This window comes from Telopea speciosissima, chromosome 8 (genome assembly GCF_018873765.1).
Source record: "Telopea speciosissima isolate NSW1024214 ecotype Mountain lineage chromosome 8, Tspe_v1, whole genome shotgun sequence".
NCBI lineage: Eukaryota > Viridiplantae > Streptophyta > Magnoliopsida > Proteales > Proteaceae > Telopea > Telopea speciosissima.
The window spans coordinates 31844301-31863927 of record NC_057923.1 but is presented as its reverse complement, the minus strand read 5'-3'; the positions used below and the strand labels follow the sequence as shown (position 1 = coordinate 31863927).

The window sequence follows — 19627 nt, the reverse complement described above, 5'->3', positions numbered from 1 at the left end:
AGATAAGATCACTCTTCTTATAGTCTATGCTGATGACATAGTTGCGATTGGTAATGATGCACATGAAGTCTCTCACCTAAATAATTTATTGGGACGGGAATTTGAGATAAAAGACCTTGGATAACTCAGGTACTTTCTTGGGATTGAAGTTGCCCATTCTCCCAAAGGCATTTTTCTCTCCCAAAGGAAGTATGTTCTAGACCTACTCACAGAAACTGGTTTGTTAGGGTGTCATCCATGTGGCACTCCCTTGGAAGCTACTATTCGTCTGCAAGAGAAAGATGGTGATCTAGTTGATAAGGCTCAATATCAATGACTAGTGGGAAAATTAATTTATCTCTCCCATACCAGACCGGACATTGTATTTGTAGTAAGCTTGGTCAGCCAGTTCATGCATGATCCCTACTCTACTCAAATGGCGGTTGTTCTTCGTACTCTCCATTACTTGAAGTCAACTCCAGGAAAAGGGATTCTTCTCTTTCCGCATGATCATCTTCGCATTGAGGCTTACACAGATGCTAATTCGGACAGGAATCCAGACCGGAAATCTACTTTAGGTTATTGTACTTTTGTAGGAGGCAACCTTGTCACCTGGCGAAGTAAAAGGCAAAATGTGGTGGCAAGATCTAGTGCTAAAGCTGAGTTTCGTGCCATGGTCCAGAGGATATGTGAACTTTTGTAGCTTCAAAGTCTTCTCCAAGATATTAGTGGTTCTGTTCATCTTCCAATGATGTTGTACTGTGACAACAAAGCAATAATCAGCATTGCCCACAATCCAGTGCAGCACGACCGTACCAAGCATGTGGAGATTGATAAGCACTTCATCAAGCAGAAGTTAGAAAGTGGACAAATTGGTATACCTTTTGTGAAGTTAGGTGATCAACTTGCAGATGTCTCCACAAAAGGGTTAAGTGGAAAGTTGTTTCATCCTAGCTTAGACAAGTTGGGCATGCATGATATATATACACCAACTTGAGGGGGAGTGTTGAGCTTTGTAAACCCGATAAGGGTAATTTGAGTTTTTTGTATGTTTTTGTTGAAATTATTTATCCACCCGTGTCCCCCTTTGGATAGTCCGCCGTGTTAGAGCTCCTGTTTGATATACATATTGTTTCCTCCCTTTCCTATAAGGTCGGTCTTTTAGAGGAAGCGGTTCCAACATGGTACCAGAGCAGGCAGGGATCACGGTATCGAATCCCCCTAGGAGCGGGCAGGTGTTGAAATTATTTATCCACCCGTGTCCCCCTTTGGATAGTCCGCCGTGTTAGAGCTCCTATTTGATATAAATATTGTTTCCTCCCTTTCCTACAAGGTCGGCCTTTTAGAGGAAGCGGTTCCAACAGTTTTATTTCCTTTATTTCTCTCTCTAGCTATCATAGTCGGCTATGGAGGGTTAGATTTTAAATTCTGCCCTATTAATGAAATCTATAAGTAAAGGGGCTGAGTGAAGACATAATTCACTCAAGCATTTCAGCTCTCGATCATTCTTTCTCATCTTCTAACAAGAATGTTACACAGAAAATAAAAAAGAATTCAGATCTTTTTCAAATGTCAGAAAGCAAGCAATAAAGAGATATTATGTCTTGAGGAGTTTGTACATAAATGGGAATATAAATATATTGAAACTGCACAATAATAGGAAAAGAGAACCGAAAATGAAAATGAAAGACAATTTATTAGCAACCAATGATCTTCAGAGTATTTAAATGTGAACAATAAAGATCACACCTGATTCAAATCTTCTGGTGCTCTGTTACTAGTGGCCACAAGAACAGTTCCAGTACTTAATAATCTGCTTACAATTCCAGATAAGGCCACAATAGCGAAAACATCAACAGTCTGTAACAGAATGGGAAAAAAATTAAAATCAAGTCATGTAATCTGCTGCACATTAATTATCTGATTCTAAATAAGAGGTGGTACAGTGTGGTATGGAAAGAACTTCCAAGCCAAAGAAAAGGGAAAAAAACAAAACATGGATGTTGCATGATGTTTGAACTTGCAACTCATTATGAATCAGAGGATATAATCAAAGAACACAAAAAGCAATGACATGTTTCATTTATAAGAATCAAACATTCATTACTGTAATATTCCAACTTCAAACCCCTCTTCTTTTTCTTTTTCTTTTACTTGGTTAACAATGAGCAGTACCTATATATAACCTATCTCCCAAAGTAAAAGCAAAGCAAAACTGTTAGACAGTTAATGCATTGTTGGACCAAATTAGACCAAAGATAAAACATTCAATGAAATAGCCCATCCCATTATATCTGAAAAAATATATATTCCAGTTTTATATAATAAGACCACAGATTTTTTCAGAATTGGCAAAGAGACATTCTCAGAAAAGGTACTGTATTACTGTTAAATAATGAATCACTCCCAATTTGTGGGGGAAGCGGCTGCCTGGTTGCAGCCCAAATAGAATGACCATTACTGTTGTTTATAGGGTTTAAGAGTTAATTCACCATAGGTTTACAACATAGCTTTTCTTCCATGACTTCTACGGCTCTGTTTCAGGCTATTGCCAAGCCCACTAGGGAAAAAGTAGTCTCTCAAATCTGACGACAGGAATACCAGTAATGCGATCAACAGAACAGATAAGAGCTTCATAACAGAAATTAGGGTAGAAATTTTAAGCATGCTCATTGATGTAATGAAAGATAAAACCAGGAAAATAACACAGGGGAAAAGAAAATTCCTTTTTGGAGATCACCTGAAAACTAATGCATGTCTAAGTCACAATCATATCATAATTATGATTTAGAATTCCCAACAGGTCTACACCCAATCTCATATATCTCTTATGCGATAAATGAGCTCCATCTCAGCAACCTTTCCTACTCTTATGTAGGCCCACAGTAACCAAAGAAAAGCCTCTAGAAGTTGATCGTCAATAAAAGACAAAAAAGGGGGCATTAAATGTAAGAACGGATAGTACAGTATTATGTATCTCTGCTTCAATAGGACAACATTGTGCAGAAAAATGGTAGGCACAGGGTTGTAAGAATTGTAAAGCTGGACTTGTTAAGATGGAAATGCTAAGATAGATTTGACAATCTAGTATTTATGGTAAACTATGATAAGATAGATAATTGGCTAATTGCAGAACTATGACATCAAAAGAACATTTTCAAGGGATAAGACCATTTCCAGAACTTCATATTTTCTGTACCTGGATTTCATCAAAACAAAGAATGTTAGCTCCTCTCTGATACATTTCTCGGTCTACAAGAAACTTGTCTGCTACAGCAGGAAGAATATTTTTTATCTGCATCTCTTTCTTATATCTTTCTTCAGCAGCCAACCATTCTTTCACCTTACCATCAAATGGAAGGTTCATAATCCAGCTAGAAATACCAGACTGCAAAGACTTCTCCTCCACTTGATTTTTCCATATCTTATGCATATTTTGATGTATTTCAAGCATGGCCTGAAAATTAAGATTGTAAGATATATTATCTATTCAATCAATGGAATAAAACAAATTTATAGAACGAAATCAGTGACATCCAGACATAGAATAGCATAGCAGACCTTTACTGAATGGAATATTATTTTGACCAAGTATCCTCTATGTTTTAATAGTCATAGTGGGGGTTTCCCTTTACAGTTTACACCCGACACGAGTAAAGATTGACCAAAAATTATTACTGAGACGCATGGTACACAGTTTTGCTCAAATTTCATGAAACTCTGCAAAATATTTCGGTTTCGCAAGGGCTCGAAATAAAACCCTATGCAATACCATGGATCATAGTTTTCAAGGTGGGAAGGCGACCGTGGCATTTTAGAGTGGCAAAAATCAAAGCGACAACGCCATGGCGGCAAGGTGCCCGCCTACGCGCCCAAGGCATCCAAGGCAACCAGGGAGCTTGGACGCCATGGCGCCGCCTTGATAACTATGCCATGGATTACACATTTTTCGACTGAAATTTCAAGGTTTTGGTCGAATCTTGGTCAAATGTTTCGTTTCGCCAAAATTTTGGCAGAAACATTACTTTGCCCATTGTTAAATTGTATGGTATACTGTGGGGGTATATGGGTACTTTTCTATGTATTTTTTCTGTTTAGTCATAGTAAGGGTACTTGTGTAATTTGCCGCTTTGAGGCTTCTATTATAAATAGAAGCTTGGGTTGTCTAATAGAGAAACCAAGCATTCATCTCTAATACACTTTCTCTCATCTTCTCACATGGTATCAGAGCTTAGAATCTGATCTAGTTTTTCAGCCTTCCTTCCTCCACTCTACCGCAAACCCTTCATCGCACTTCTCCTTCCCTTTGTCCTTCTAAACCATGACAGGGCAGCACTAATGAGATGATTCTTATGAATCTAGTTGCTGCCCTATACTTACCTCAATGAAATAAACAATCTGCCCCTGCACGAATTGATTGGAGTTCTTCCCACTTTTCTGCAATTTCTGAATCTTCTTTTTTTGGAGTTTGAGTCTACATCAACATTGAAGATCAGTACTCCTCTCCCTTTGAAGATCAAGTGCTGCACCTGTGGTAGAATCCATCACTACTTGCAAGAATGAAGATCATCTATCGATTTCAGCTTTTAGGTTTTCTGGTCAAAACCCAAACCTCATCGAGTTCAGCCTTTCCCTTCTCAGATCAAGCCAATACTTTGAGGATAACTTCAGCAGCATAAAAGGGGAACTCGACCCTAGTTTCAGCACCTTCTGCCTAATTTTTGGAGTGAACCTTCTTCCTAATATTTGGGTTCTCTCCAAAAATCCTACAGGATCGATCTCAGCTGTTACTTTTTCAGTCACCTCTCTTCAAACTGGGCTGATTTTTGGAGGACCTACTTGACTATCCCAGAACAGAACTCGATCCACCTTTCAGGCAGTTCTGATTTCTGGTTTGAAAGTTCTCTGAAATCACCCTTTTTTGACCTAATCTTGAGATTTTGGTTTTTTAGTTGACTCATCAGAAGTTGCTCATTTTTGGAACACATCTCAACCATTCCAAGAAGAGCACTCGATCCAGATTTGCGCCTATTCTGACAACCGTATTTGGAGCTATTGCTGTGACTATTTTTCAGAAATCATTCGCAGTTTTGCTGCTGATTCTGGAGAATTTTTTCGGATCACCATGACTAGTTCAGACCTTACTTCTGCTTCCTCTGGAACTGATGGACAGCCTCGGAGTGATTAACTTCCTCATTCAGCTATGATCAAGCTTGACAGTACCAACTACTTGATGTGGTCTAGATCTACCTACTGGACTATTGCAGGTCGAGACCTCACTCGACACATCGATGGCACCACTGCTAAACAAATTGAGGACGGTCCTGCCAAGAAAAGATGGATTGCAAATGACTCCATGCTGATGTCCTTCTTACTCAACTCTATGCAATCTGATATCTCTAGTGGGTACTTGCTGCTTGCTACTGCAGCCCAGATCTGGGCTAGTGCAAAGGAGATATATGGTCAGGTTGGGAATGATGACGTGGTGTATAAACTCCGTAAGAAGACTCATGACACCCCCCAGAAGGAACTATCTGTCTCCCAGTACTGGACAGCCCTCTGAAGCTTATGGCAGAAACTTGATCATTATACCGATTACCAGCCTACCAATGCTACGGACATTGCTACATACCACAAGCATATGGACAAGATTTGAGTGTATGATTTTCTTGCTGATTTAAATGTCGAGTATGATCAGATTCGGGTACAAATTTTGGGCAGAGTTCCTTTTCCATCCTTGAAGCAGTCCTATGCATTGGTCCTTACAGAGGAGAGTAGCTGAGTTGCTATGATGCACACTCCTACTATTGATCGATCAGCCCTCCAAGTTGGGGCCAGCCCTACTCCCACTACTGATTGTTCCTCTCATTTGGGTGCCTCTTCGAAAGAAGCTGTTCGATGTGAGCCCTAGCTCTGTACTCAGCCTCAACATTGGATCGAGCAATAGTGGCCTGTTTCTTGCTCTTCCAAATAACCAAATTACCTCCAAAGAAAGTACAATAACCTGTAGTCGATCTTCTATCTGTTAGAAGTCATGTAATAGGGGTAGTTTAGGAACTAGTCTCTTTACTAGTTCCCTTAGTATGTAATTCTGTTTTTCTTCTTTTATTTCTCTTGTATCTCCCTAGGGAGGTGGATGTAATTCTCTTTATTATGATTGAAGTAATATAGGTGTATGGAGAAGTCTCTCCAATACACAACATTCACAACCGAAACTATTCTCTTCTCTCTTCTCTCCTCTCTTGCCATCTTCTTCTTCCTCTAACTTCTTCCTTCTCTCTTACTTACCTTCTTAACCTAAAATCTAACTTGGTATCAGAGCCTTAGGGTTTGAGAGTCGAATCCATCTTCTTGCTTCCATTCTAAGAAATCAGTTGAAAGGATTTCAAGGAGAAGCTCCCTATGTAAGAAATCAGTTGAAAGGAGCATGAAATAGGTTTAATATAACCTATCCCTCTATTTGCAACTGCTGCTTGAGCTCAGATGAAGCTCTCTAGTTGATTTGAAGCCTCTCTATCCACTGCTAGAGTTACCGCCAACTCCAGCTTGAAGTTTCTGTATCTCTCAATCTCGGTATGGGTTTGAGGCTTGGAATGGAGCACTAGAATCGCCCAAGGGTGCCTGTCAAGGTCCATGTGTCCCTCCTTGATGCTTGAAAACTCTATATGAGCACAACTCCTTTTTCGTGGAGCTCTGTTTTCTGCCCAGGTACAGCCTGTGACTGCTGTTTCCTTTTTTCCTTGCATTTGGAGTACCATGGACTCCTTCCTTGGTTGAGAACTGTTTATGGATACCTTTTTTAAGGTCTTGGAACTTGATTGAGTATTTTTTTTGCTACTTGGAAGATGTTGGGTAAAGTTCTGCCCAAGTTTTACCTCTTTTTTTCTGCTGGAATTTACTTCTTGTGATTGGAATCATTATTTGGGTTGAGTGTGTACTCCCCACTTGTCTCTGGTGTTCTTGTTTGGGTTGAGAGTGCCTTTTTCCTGCCATCATGCCTGATTCAGATACATCTGTGCTTGGGACTGCTGATTCCCAGCCCACTACTGTTGTTCCTCAGCTGGCTTATGAGAGTACTCACCAACAGATTTCTTTTGTGAAGCTTGATGGTACTAATTACTTAGATTGGTCACATTCCGTGAGACTTTCCCTTAGGAGTAGGGGAAAACTTGGATATATCACAGGTACTATCAAGGCTTCAGCAGTTGGTTCACCTACGTTTGATAAATGGGAGACTGAAAATTCTACAGTTATGATATGGTTGATTTTCTCCATGAAGCCCGAGATTGGGCGAAGGTTTATAAGGAAAAAAACTGCCAAAGCTATTTGGGATAGTGTCTCTATGGCTTTTGACAGAGTAGGGGACACTGCCAAGGTCTATCAGCTCCATCAAAAAATTCACTCCTTGAAGCAGGGTGACAACACTATTTCTGAGTACTATAGTGCATTTCTTAGTCTTGTGGAGGAGTATGACCACTACAGGGACCTTCATTTGACCAACCCAGAGGATGAAGCAACAGTGTATCTGACTCTTGAAAAAGAGGGTGTCTTCTCTTTACTTAGTGGTCTGAACCCTGACTATGAGCCAGTTAGACTCCAGCTGTTAGGCCGGTCTCCCCTCCCCTCTCTTAGTGAAGTCTGTAGTTACTTGCAGAGCGAGGAGACCCGGCGGCTTACTATGGCACCACCACCAGCATCATCTCATGAGAGATCAGCCCTCCATTCTAGTTCTTTTCGAGACACCCGTGGAGGTGGTAGGGGCCCAGGGCCTAACCGTGAGGAAGCCAATACTGTGGAGACAGTTGGTGCCAGTGGAGTTGGGCGTGACAGATTTAAATGTGATCATTGTGGACGCATGGGACATACCAAGGATAGGTGTTGGTCTCTCCATGGTCGCCCTCCTGGTACCAAGGTTTAATATTTCGCGATATCTCGGTATCTCGGGCCTACCGAGATATCCGAGATACCCAAAATATAACCGAAATATTGCAGTTTTTCTGCAATATTTCGGGGGTCCATCTCGGGGGGTATTTGGCCATATTTAGGCCTGAAACTTCATGGACAGCCTTATTTAAGCTTAATAAACACATTTAAACTATAAAATTGTAAAAATGTGAATTCAAATTGGTGTTTTGGGCTTGCACCCTTAATTGACATACGGTCGCCGACCCTAATGTATAAATAGTTAAATACACATAGATTAGGCAGTTAATATTTAATAATAGTATTTAACTTCATCACATATCAAGTTAAAGCCAATACACATTGATGAGTACCATGATTCTCATAAACTCCATAATATTCAATAACTCACTTAAAGCCTTAAAGGCAATACACTAAATGTCAAAGTTAGTAAGTCACAAGACTCGCAACTCGCAAGTCACAACTCACAGTCAATGAAATCACAACTTAAGTTACAAATTACAAATGCTAAACTGCTAATAGTAGTTGTTGTGCCTCCCTGGATCAATCCCACTCATGCCTCGCTGGAGTCGACGTCCATTGCTCTTTGTTTGAAGGACATATGTGGACCACGGTATAGAATCGGAGAAGAAACGAGTATAGTCATCCACAAGTGTCACGTAAATGGAATCATCAACATACTGTAGGTAACCTATCCTAGGATATAAGCTAGGGTTACCAATCGATCCAGTCTGTGAAGAAGATGATCCACTATGATATGATGTTGGCGCCGGCGCAAGAGGCGATGGCATTGGCTGCATGTATGGCTGGTGAGGTTGGTAGCTAGGTCCGCTAGGGTATGCAAAGATGTTATCTACAAAAGATGATCCAGTATGTCCCTGGGACTGGGACTAGTAGTCATAGTCCCCTACCCCACTAAACTGCCCATATGATGATGATCCATATCCATATCTACCGTAAGGTTGTACTGCACCATAATCCGATGTCATCCATATCCACCGTAAGGTTGTGCTGCACCATAATCCGATGCCAATGGAGTGGTATGTGCTTCAAAAGATGGGGCACGCCAATGTCCAGTCGGTCCTCCCTCCCTATGATAGGTTATCAATGTCTATGTGATCAGGTTGCAACTGTGTTTGTCGACCCCTACGCTTCCTGTTGTATGTATGTAAGGGGCCTCTTGAGGGTGGGGGTGCGGAGGCACGTGCTCCGTGGTCCGTATCTTGTGTGGCATGATCAAACTGTCTCTCCAGTGAATCGGAGTGGCTCTACAGGTGTCGTATCCTGGGCCTCCTGGCCTATCACATAACGCTCTCGCATGCCATCAAATTCTTCACCAGCATCACCACCACCAACATCACCACCACCAGCATTACCACCACCAGCATCACCATCATCACCACCAGCATCACCATCATCATCATTTGAGGACTTAGACCAGTCTTCATCATTAGCAGCATTGCCACCAGTGGGCTGGAATGGTATGGGTGAGGCTTCCCTTGCATGTATCTGACCCTCGTCAGCCATATACTCGTCCACATCAGTACCAATCTCAAAAGCTATCATGGGGTCGGGCCTACCTCCCTCCTCATCCAACATTGGCTCACCTCTATCCCTCACCCAATCCACAATAGGGTCCTCATCATCTAAGTCAACTTGAAAGATGTCAGCTAGATCAATGGTGCCCCTCTGTCCCTCATGTCCCATGCATATGTGTTGCAGTTTCAGCCTCATGTTGTAGTGCACATACACCATGTCAGATAAACGTTGAGACCCCAATCTGTTGCGCCTCTTGGAGTGGATGAGTGCAAAGGTACTCCAGTTCCTCTGACAACCAGATGCAGAACATGTTTGGGCAAGGACTTAAATTGCTATTCTTCTTAAGTTTTCAGCCGATTCCCCATACAACACCCACCATTCAGCTGCATTACAAGTGTACAACAAAAAAGACATGTGTCAAATGTTGTTTCAACTTTCAAATTTCAATACATATGTAATTTAAAACTTAAAAGAATTACCAGCATCACCACGTGCTCTGCCTTATATCGCAGCCTCAGTTCCAAAACTTCCCAATGCATCCCTAAATACCTTGATCTACACCCATGTGGAAAATTAGTAAGTACTTCTTCACTACTTATTTGAAAGCATCAATAAGTTGAGTTTCCAAATGAACTCACCTCATTGTTGCAAATTGCTTGTAGTGCACCATCTAGCTCTAACTTCTTCACTAATTGTTTCACAGCATCAATAAGTTGAGTTTCCAACCCAAGCCTATTGTTATATTGATACTTAGGGTTCAAGTAGTTTGCTGAAATATGACATATAGAATAGAGGTATTGTCAAATGCATAGGTAATTAGTAAATAATAATACTATGAATTAGTAAATATAAAACAAATTTACTAACCAGCCTTATGCAGTGGATGCATAAGTTGATTCTCCCAGCGAGCATTTATGATATCTAAGAAGTGTTTACTACTGCGAGAAGCCACACTATAAACACTATCTTTCATCAAGTCTATTGCAGCATATAGGACTGACATGGTTGGGCCCTTCAGAGCGGAGTCAGCAACATGTAGAACTTTAACTACTGGCTCCAAAACTTTCACCACTTTGCTTAGTTTGGTCCAGAAGTCCTCAGATGACATCGTTGCTTGTGCGTCCCTCCCATTTGCAGTCTTAGAACCCTTCCATTCAAACCACTCCTCAGAAGTAAACATGCTTCTCAGCCCGGTCTTCTTTGTCTCAATGCTTTTGGGGCAATGTAGTTGGTGGCAAATCTTGTGATGCCAAGCCTAACCAAGTCACCCCCACATTTTTCCCTCAATAGATTGAGTGCATAGGAGTGGTTATATACAAAGTTGGTGACTTGTCTTGCACTTTCAACCACAGTCTTCACCAACTTTAACTTTCCCATATCTTTTAGCATTAAGTCAATGCAATGGGCTGCACAAGGAGTCCAGAAGAGCCGGTACTTACTATTGTTCATCATCTTCTCACCGCCAGCTGTTACTTCGATTGTCCGCTTACAACTGACAACATTCTCAATACCCACATCATTTTCCACTACTTCCTTTAACAATCTGTAAATATATTTTGCATCCTTTATCTCTTTGGATGCATCCACAGATTTGAGGAACACTGTCCTCCCATTACAATAAACCATTAAATTGATGATGGACTTTCTTATAGGCCCAGTCCATCCATCTGCCATTATAGTCACCCCATATGTCTCCCACATATTCCTCATCTCACTAATGTACTCATCAATCTCACTCTTTTGTTGAGGTAGATAAACATTCATTACCTCATATGGGGTGGAGCCCTTGAATCCTGGGCCAACCTCTGCAATGGTATCTATCATGGTATCATAATGGGGGCCTTGTGCAGTGTTTGCTGGGATGGTATGGTATAGCATCTACTTAGCTATTGATTCTTTAACCAATCCCTTCATCCCCTTCCATGCTCCTTTGATTCTGGGTTGACTGCTTCCTTTCTTCTTATGCAATTTAGGATCAGATGTTGATGGTGGTACTGGTACTGGTAGAGGTGTTGGGGCTGCCCTCACACTTTGTGATCTTCTAAAATGATTCAAAGATCTAGGACCTCCAGAACTGCCAGCTCCTCCACTACCCCCTACTCTTTGTCTCTGCTGATCATCTTGAAAACTTACTCTGCTCCTTGAAACAGTCCGCCTAAAATCCCTAGCCTCCTCTGCTGCTTGTATGTCATCAGGTACTGCAATGTCCTCATCATCATCAGAGGAGGAGGAGTCATCATCATCATCATTGTATTGTCTTCCTCCTCCCATCGAACTCCGCACTGTATCCTCAAGTTGTTCTCTTATCCTTTGCTTGTCAGCCTTCCTCTTCTTCTTTCCCCTCAAACTATCACCAATCTCCCTGGCTACTTCATTAGGGACCATATGACAACCTACAACATCTTTAGATCCTCCAGTCAGATGTTGTTTAAGTCTACTGGACCCACCTCCCATAAATTGCATGTGACAATAGTTACATATAGATTTTCTCTTATCCCCATCAATGGGAGTGCCATGTAACCATGCAATGTCACCCCTATGTTGGTGGCGGTTTCTCTTGTTCCTCTGTTCTCTTTGTTCCTCCGCCCCCTTTGTTGACTACTTTCCCCACCTTTTGCTTGCCCTTCGCACGTTGTCTATCACGATCCGCCATAATGATACTTGTTCTATCGTAATGTAAGTAACACAAATAATTAAAAAACTTAATGTAGATGCACTTCAATTGACACTTTTAGATTACTAATACACTTGTATAGTTATTTAATATTTTTCCCCTAACCCTTATATTTTTCACATAATTAAAACCAATTTTTTATATATAATGTTAATATAAGTATTGACCTAACACAACAAAACCAAAAATTAGTAAACATAATATACATGTAATGCATTTCAAAACATATAGAAATAACTTTCATATTTTTTCATTATTTTTTAAACTTAAAACTCATATTTTTCCTTATTTATTTCTGTTTTTTTTTTATTTTTTATATATTTTTCTTAATTTCCGAAAATTAAAATAATTATTTAAGAGCAGAAAAATAAATCCAACACCGTGAAGCCGTAGATCGGCCATTGGTGTCTAACACATATTTAATTCATTACCATCTAAGTCATATTACCCCTAATTATTTCCTATTTTAATTGTAGGAAAATGAATTTTTAAAACCAGAAAAATTTTTTAAAAAAATACATATGGAAAAAAAAAATGCGACACCGTGAGGCTATAGATCGGCCTCCGGTGTCTAACATATATTAATATCATCACCATCCAACAAAATTTGTACATAGTCTTTTCAAAAAAATAGTTTTAGAGAAATAGAATTTACCTTAAATAGTGGAAAAAGGCTTGGATGATGAGCTTAGATGACCCTCCGATGAGTTTACCGGCGAAAATCCGACAACAATGTGCTTGAACAATGGCTAGAGTGTTGGATGAAAGCTTGGAAGAGTGGAAGAATAGGCAAAAGACTGAAATTCCTTAGCAAATGCAGCTCTCGGTCGAAATATGGACCGAAATCTACGAAATATTATATTAAAGCCCCCCTTCACGTGACACTTTAAGCCAAAATACCATATTTCGTCGATATCTTGTGAGATATCGAGATATCGATGAAATATGGTATTTTTTCATTTCGACCTGATTTCGCATCTCGGTAAGCTCGAGATATACGAAATTAAGCGATATTTCAGCGAAATATCACGAGATTTTGAACCATGCCTGGTACGCGTTGTCGTGGTGGCCATAGAGGGGGAGCTAGAGCTCATTCCGCGACGACTGAGGCTGATGCCCCACAAGATGACTCCACCTTTATGGATGCAGGGGTTCGCAGGGTTGTATCACAGTTGAGCACATATTCTACACCTAGTGTGGCTGGCTCCTCATCATCCTCAGCTTTACAGGTCTCCACCTCAGCTTCTACTGCTACCCGGTCTTGGGTCATTGACTCTGGTGCCACCGACCACATAACTGGTACGTCTCATTATTATGATTCCTATACCATTTGTTCTAGTAAGGATAAGGTTAGGGTAACTGATGGCTCCCTTTCCTCCATATCTGGTAAGGGAAATATCCCTGTGACATCATCTATTTCCCTCACTTCTGTTCTTCATGCTCCCAACCTTACACTGAATCTTTTATCTGTGAGTCATCTGACTAAATCTCTCAACTGTTGTGTCACATTTTTTCCTTCTCACTGTCTTTTTCAGGATTTGGTGACGAAAAGGATTATTGGTAGTGGACGTGAGGAGCAAGGCCTCTATCTTTTTTACCCTTTTTTGCCCAAAGCTCATTCCTATGTGTGTGGTCGTAATGATAGTAGTTCTGTGGATTCTGTTATGTTATGGCATCATCGCCTTGGCCATCCATCTTTTGTTGTAATGAGAAAACAATTGCCTCACTTATTTTCTTCTATTGCCCCTTCTCAAGTATTTCAATGTGAACTATGTATGTTTGCCAAACATTGTCGGTCTTCATATCCCTATCAAGGTAATAGAATTGTTGCTCCTTTCCATATTGTGCATACTAATGTTTGGGGCCCTTCCCCTACAACTTCATTATTTGGCTATCATTACTTTGTGTCATTTGTTGATGATTTTTCACGTGCCACATGGACTGTTCTTCTGAAGCATAAGAGTGATGTTTGTGATGCCTTTCAGAATTTTTATCAAATGATTCTTACCCAATTTGAGACTCGCATCAAAATTGTCCGATCTGATAAAGGGGGAGAGTACATGTTTGGTGGTCTTCAATCCTTCTTTAATACTCATGGCATTATCCATCAGCTAGCGTGTGTTGACACGCCCCAATAAAATGGGGTTGCTGAGAGGAAAAATCGCCACCTACTAGAGGTCACCCGTAGTCTCTTGTTTGGCATGGATGTCCCCAAGACCTTTTGGTCTGCGGCTCTTCTCACTGCCTCCTTTCTCATCAATCGCATGCCTACCAAGCTTCTTAATTTCAAATCTCCCTTGGACATTTTATCTCCCAAGGCCTCTGCTTTTTCTCTTCCTCCTCGAGTCTTTGGCTGTGTTTGTTATGTGCATGTTAACAAATCTGCTCACACTAAACTTGACCCCAAAGCTCTCAAGTGTCTCTTCCTTGGGTACTCTTCTACTACCAAGGGGTACAAGTGTTACCACCCTTCTTCTCGCCGATGTATCATTTCCAAGGATGTTACCTTTCTTGAGTCTGTCCCTTTCTTTGTCCCTTCTCAGCATCCTCTTCAGGGGGAGAATTGTGGGAGTGAACAGGTTGCTGATGATTTCTTTCTTTCTCCTCTACCTACATCCCCTTTTATGCTTGACATTGGAAAACACAAGACTGTAGATGTGGTTGAGGAGGTTGATGATCAATCAAGGGGGAATACAGATTTGGTTGTTGAAAGTGGTTCTGGTAAGGATAAGGATTACCACATTACATACAACAAAGGTGAAGGCTTGCAGAATACAAGAAAGAAGACCTACCAAGAGTCCTCTTCAGATCCAGATCCACATCCTAAGATTCATTCTTCTCAATCAGGTGACATTCCTTCTTCTCCATCTGATTTGGACCTTCCTATTGCTATTACGAAAGGGAAAAGAACTTGTACTAATCCTATATCCCAGCTTGTTTCCTATCATGCAATTTCTCCTACAGGTCTTGCCTTTATTTCTGCTCTCTTTACTGCTTCCATTCCCAAGAATGTTATTGATGCTATGTCTGACCCAAAATGGAGACAAGCTATGTCTGAGGAGATGGTGGCACTTGAGAAGAATGGTACTTGGCAACTTGTGGACCTTCCCAAGGGACGTGTCCCAGTTGGATGCAGATGGGTTTACACAATCAAATATAAATCTGATGGCAGTATTGAGAGATACAAAGCAAGGTTAGTTGCCAAGGGGTACAGTCAAGTCTATGGAATTGACTGCCAGGAGACATTTGCCCCTGTGGCCAAGCATAACTCAATAAGAGAGTACTTTTATCTTTGGCTGCCAATAAAGATTGGCCTTTATATCAGTTGGATGTGAAGAATGCCTTCCTTCATGGCAACTTGGAAGAGGAAGTGTACATGCAAACTCCACCAGGCTTCAAGATGCCCTCAGCTGAAGGGAAAGTGTGCCTCCTTAAGAAGGCTCTATATGGTCTCAAACAGTCCCCAAAGGCATGGTTTGAGCGCTTCCGACAGGCTATTTTGAAGAATGGATATTCCCAGAGCCAAGCTGATCACACCCTCTTCACCAAGCAAAGTAATGGTACTATCACAGCTCTCATTGTCTATGTTGATGTTATTGTGGTCACAGGAGATGATACAGCTGAGATAGGTAAATTGAAGAGCTACTTGGCACAGTAATTTGAGATCAAAGATATGGGTCCCTTGAGATACTTCTTAGGAATAAAAGTATCAAGGACCAAGAAAGGAATCAACATATGTCAGAGGAAGTTTATTCTTGACTTATTGACAGAGACAGGGATGTTAGGCTGTAAACCAGCAAGCTCTCCTATTGAGCAGAATCACAAACTAGGAGAGGACTGTGGTCCTTCTCTTGTTGATGCGGGGAAGTATCAAAGGCTAGTGAGGAAGCTTATCTATCTTTCTATGACTCGGCCAAATATCTCTTATGCAATGGGGGTTGTCAGCCAATTCATGCATGCCCCCAAGAGTAGCCATTTGGATGTTGTGTATCGCATTCTAAGATATTTGAAGTCCTCTCCAAGGAAAGGACTATTGTATGCAAAACACAACCACTTGAGAGTAGAAGGCTTCACAGATGCCGATTGGGCTGGTTCCATTACAGATAGGAGATCTACCTCCGGCTATTGTACCTTTGTGGGAGGTAACTTGGTCACATGGAGGAGTAAGAAACTGCATGTTGTAGCCAGATCTAGTGCCGAGGCAAAATTTAGAGCTATGGCACATGGAGTGTGTGAACTCATTTGGCTAAAAAGGCTTGTTCAAGAACTGGGATTTGACACTGAAGGACCCATGAGGCTGTACTGTGACAACAAGGCTGCCATCAGTATTGCTCACAACCCTGTTCAACATGACCGGACTAAGCACATTGAGGTTGATAGGCACTTCATCAAGGAGAAGATAGACTCTGGCTGTATTTGTACTCCTTTTGTGAAGACTGGTGATCAGTTGGCAGATATCTTCACCAAGGCTCTTGGTTCTCTTCGGTTTAGTTCTCTCCTAAGTAAGCTGGGAATGCAGAATATATATTCTCCAGCTTGAGGGGGAGTGATAGAAGTCATGTAATAGGGGTAGTTTAGGAACTAGTCTCTTTACTAGTTCCCTTAGGATGTAATTCTGTTTTTCTTCTTTTATTTCTCTCGGACCTCCCTAGGGAGGTGGATGTAATTCTCTTTATTATGATTGAAGTAATATAGGTGTATGGAGAAGTCTCTCCAATACACAACATTCACAACCGAAACTATTCTCTTCTCTCTTCTCTCCTCTCTTGACGTCTTCTTCCTCCTCCAACTTCTTCCTTTTCTCTTATTTACCTTCTTAACCTAAAATCTAACTCTATCACCATCAAAACCAGCCCAATCAGCATCAGAGTACCCAACAATGCTGGTATGACCATGGCGACAATAAACCAGCCCCTTACCTGGAGCACCCTTGAGGTAGCGTAAAATGCAACAAGCAGCATCCCAATGTATTTGCTTAGGTGTCTGCATGAACTGACTAACACCACCCACAGCGTAGGAAATATCGGGACGAGTAACTGTAAGATGAATAAGTTTACCGACTAGGCATCGGTGCTGACGTGGGTCACTAAATTCCTTGTCATTATTAGAAGTACCAAACTTAACATGGGGATCCATAGGAGTATCAATAGGTTTGCAACCCAACATTCCTGTCTCACCAAGTAAATCAAGGACATACTTCCTCTGGGATAAGCTAAGACCTCGAGAACTGCGAACAACCTCAATACCAAGGAAGTACCTGAGATTACCCAAATCCTTGATCTGGAAGTTATCATGTAGATACGTCTTCACCAGTGCAATTCTAGAAGCATCATTACCGGTAACAATAATGTCGTCGTCATAGACTGCTAAGATGACCACGTTAGACCCCTGACGCCTAACAAACATAGAGTGGTAAGAATAGCACTGAGAAAACCCACACCCAGCCATGGACCGAAATCTCGCGAGATCTCGGCGAGATTCTCGGTTTTCCAGGAATCCGAGACGAGATGCATGGCGAAACAGGAAAAAGTCAATTTATCGGCGAGATCTCGGCGATCTCGTCTCGAAGAGGGTTGAAAAAACAGGAAAAAATCAAAGGAAAACTGCAAGATCTCGGCGAGATCTCAGGTCGAATATGGGTCTCGGTTATGGGTCTGGGTCATTTTGACCCAAATAACTTGTTTTAACTTAAACTCTTAGAACTTCTAATTCATTTGGGGCTATTCTGTCGACAGAGAGCCTTTTGGTTCTCTTCTTCTCTCAATCTTCTCTTCTTTTCTTCATTATTTGGTTGGATTCGAACATTTGGAAGGTGAATTTGGTGGCAAAGTGAAGATTGCAACTCAATTTTGGAGGATTGCTCAAGTTTGTGAAGGTTTTTGAAGGTAAACCCATTTTCCCTAAACCTATTTTTTTGAAAAAAAATTGATGAAATGTTGTTAGATGGGTGTGATTTTAAGATATGTTATACAAGTTAGGCCGATCTATGACTTGATGGAGGCCGAATTTTTTTTGGGTTATTAAATTATTTATTATAATTTCTGGAAAAAAAATGATTTTTTTCAAAAAAGAAATTAAAAAAAATAGGATAAATACTTATTGTTTGGATGTGATCTTGATGTATGTTAGACTAGTTTGCATGCTCTACAGCCTCATGGAGTCATTTTTGTTTTTTTCACCCATTAAAAAAAATATTTTAATTTTTAGATTTAATAATAATATTATTTGAATAGTTAAAAAATATATAAAATTAAGGAAAAATACTTGTTTTTGTTGGAAAATTATGCACAACAATTGTACATAATATCCAACTTCAAATGATGTCAAATACATCATTATATTATAATATTTTATATTTAAAGGTATAATTATTTTTTATAAAAAATATAAATATTATTTTTAATTAATAAATAAATACTAGGGTTAGGGAATAAATAAGAGATAGGTATTTTGATTGTTGTAGTAGCTTCATATTATGTTTAATAGCTATAAATACAATACTTTAAGTGTTTAATACCTTACTTTAAGTCTGTAATAGTTACTAATACATGTTTTTTTATGTAACAGTGTAAAAACTACGATATTTCTTACATAATGGGGGATATAGCATGGTTACATGGAGTCCCAATGTCTGAGGACAAAAAGAAGTCAAAGTGTAACTACTGTGGCAAGATTCTAAATTCTGGAGGAGCACCTAGGTTAAAGGAACATTTGTCTGGTCAGGGCAAGGATGTTGCCAAATGCAAAAATGTTCCGAGCCAAGTGAAAATGGCAATGGCACAAAATATAAGAGGAGTACGGACAAAGAAAGCTGAGAGGGAAAGACAACAAATAGGTTTCGATGAGGCAGTGCTAGAGAGGCCTGGTGTAGACATCCATGGGGGAGTAGGAGATGATACTTAATATAGGCCTGCTATATATTTGTGGGAGTAGGAGATGATCTAAAGTATTCAGTCACTAACAACTTATATTTGTGGTTTCCCCTTTACTAGCATACTATTTGAATCCAAAGTAACTGCAATGATGAGGTGAGATTATGGGACTTTGGTCTTTTGCTAGTCAGTAAAGGAATGTAATTACTAAATAGCAAATACTGATACCTCTAACACAGTTTGAAATTTCAAATGTAAATAGATCAAGGCCTTCAGAGAGGCCTCAACAAGTTTTAGTCGAAAATCTGCAGTGGAGGGTAGACAAAAGTCAGACCCTGGTAGGTGGCAATGTAGCATGACTTTACATATATGACTAATAATTTTATTCCTTTACAATTCACATATTCTTAATATTCTTCATTTATAATGCAGCTGACTGGTGGTTGTTGTATGGTACAAGTTCACCCAACCTGAGGAAGGTAGCAATCAAAGTGCTGTCACAATCCTGTTCATCCTCTGGCTACGAGCGCAACTGGAGTACATTCGCCTTGATATACTCAAAGAGGCGGAACAGATTGGGTAGTCAACGACTGGAGGAACTAGTGTATGCGCATTATAATATGAGACTAAGGATGAGGCA

At 40.4% G+C, this 19627-nt stretch overlaps 1 protein-coding gene across 2 annotated transcripts in view; it reads right to left on the bottom strand.

Annotated features, from left to right (window-relative positions):
- Window positions 1–19627, bottom strand: part of LOC122638261 (putative ATPase N2B) — a 137907-nt gene that overhangs the window by 87302 nt on the left and 30978 nt on the right. For both annotated transcript variants that reach the window (XM_043831137.1, XM_043831136.1), the window contains exons 6-7: window positions 3179–3436; window positions 1729–1839 (exon numbers count right to left, since the gene is read on the bottom strand). In XM_043831137.1, the coding sequence (XP_043687072.1) occupies window positions 1729–1839; window positions 3179–3436 (369 nt within the window). The remainder of the gene's footprint in view (window positions 1–1728; window positions 1840–3178; window positions 3437–19627) is intronic.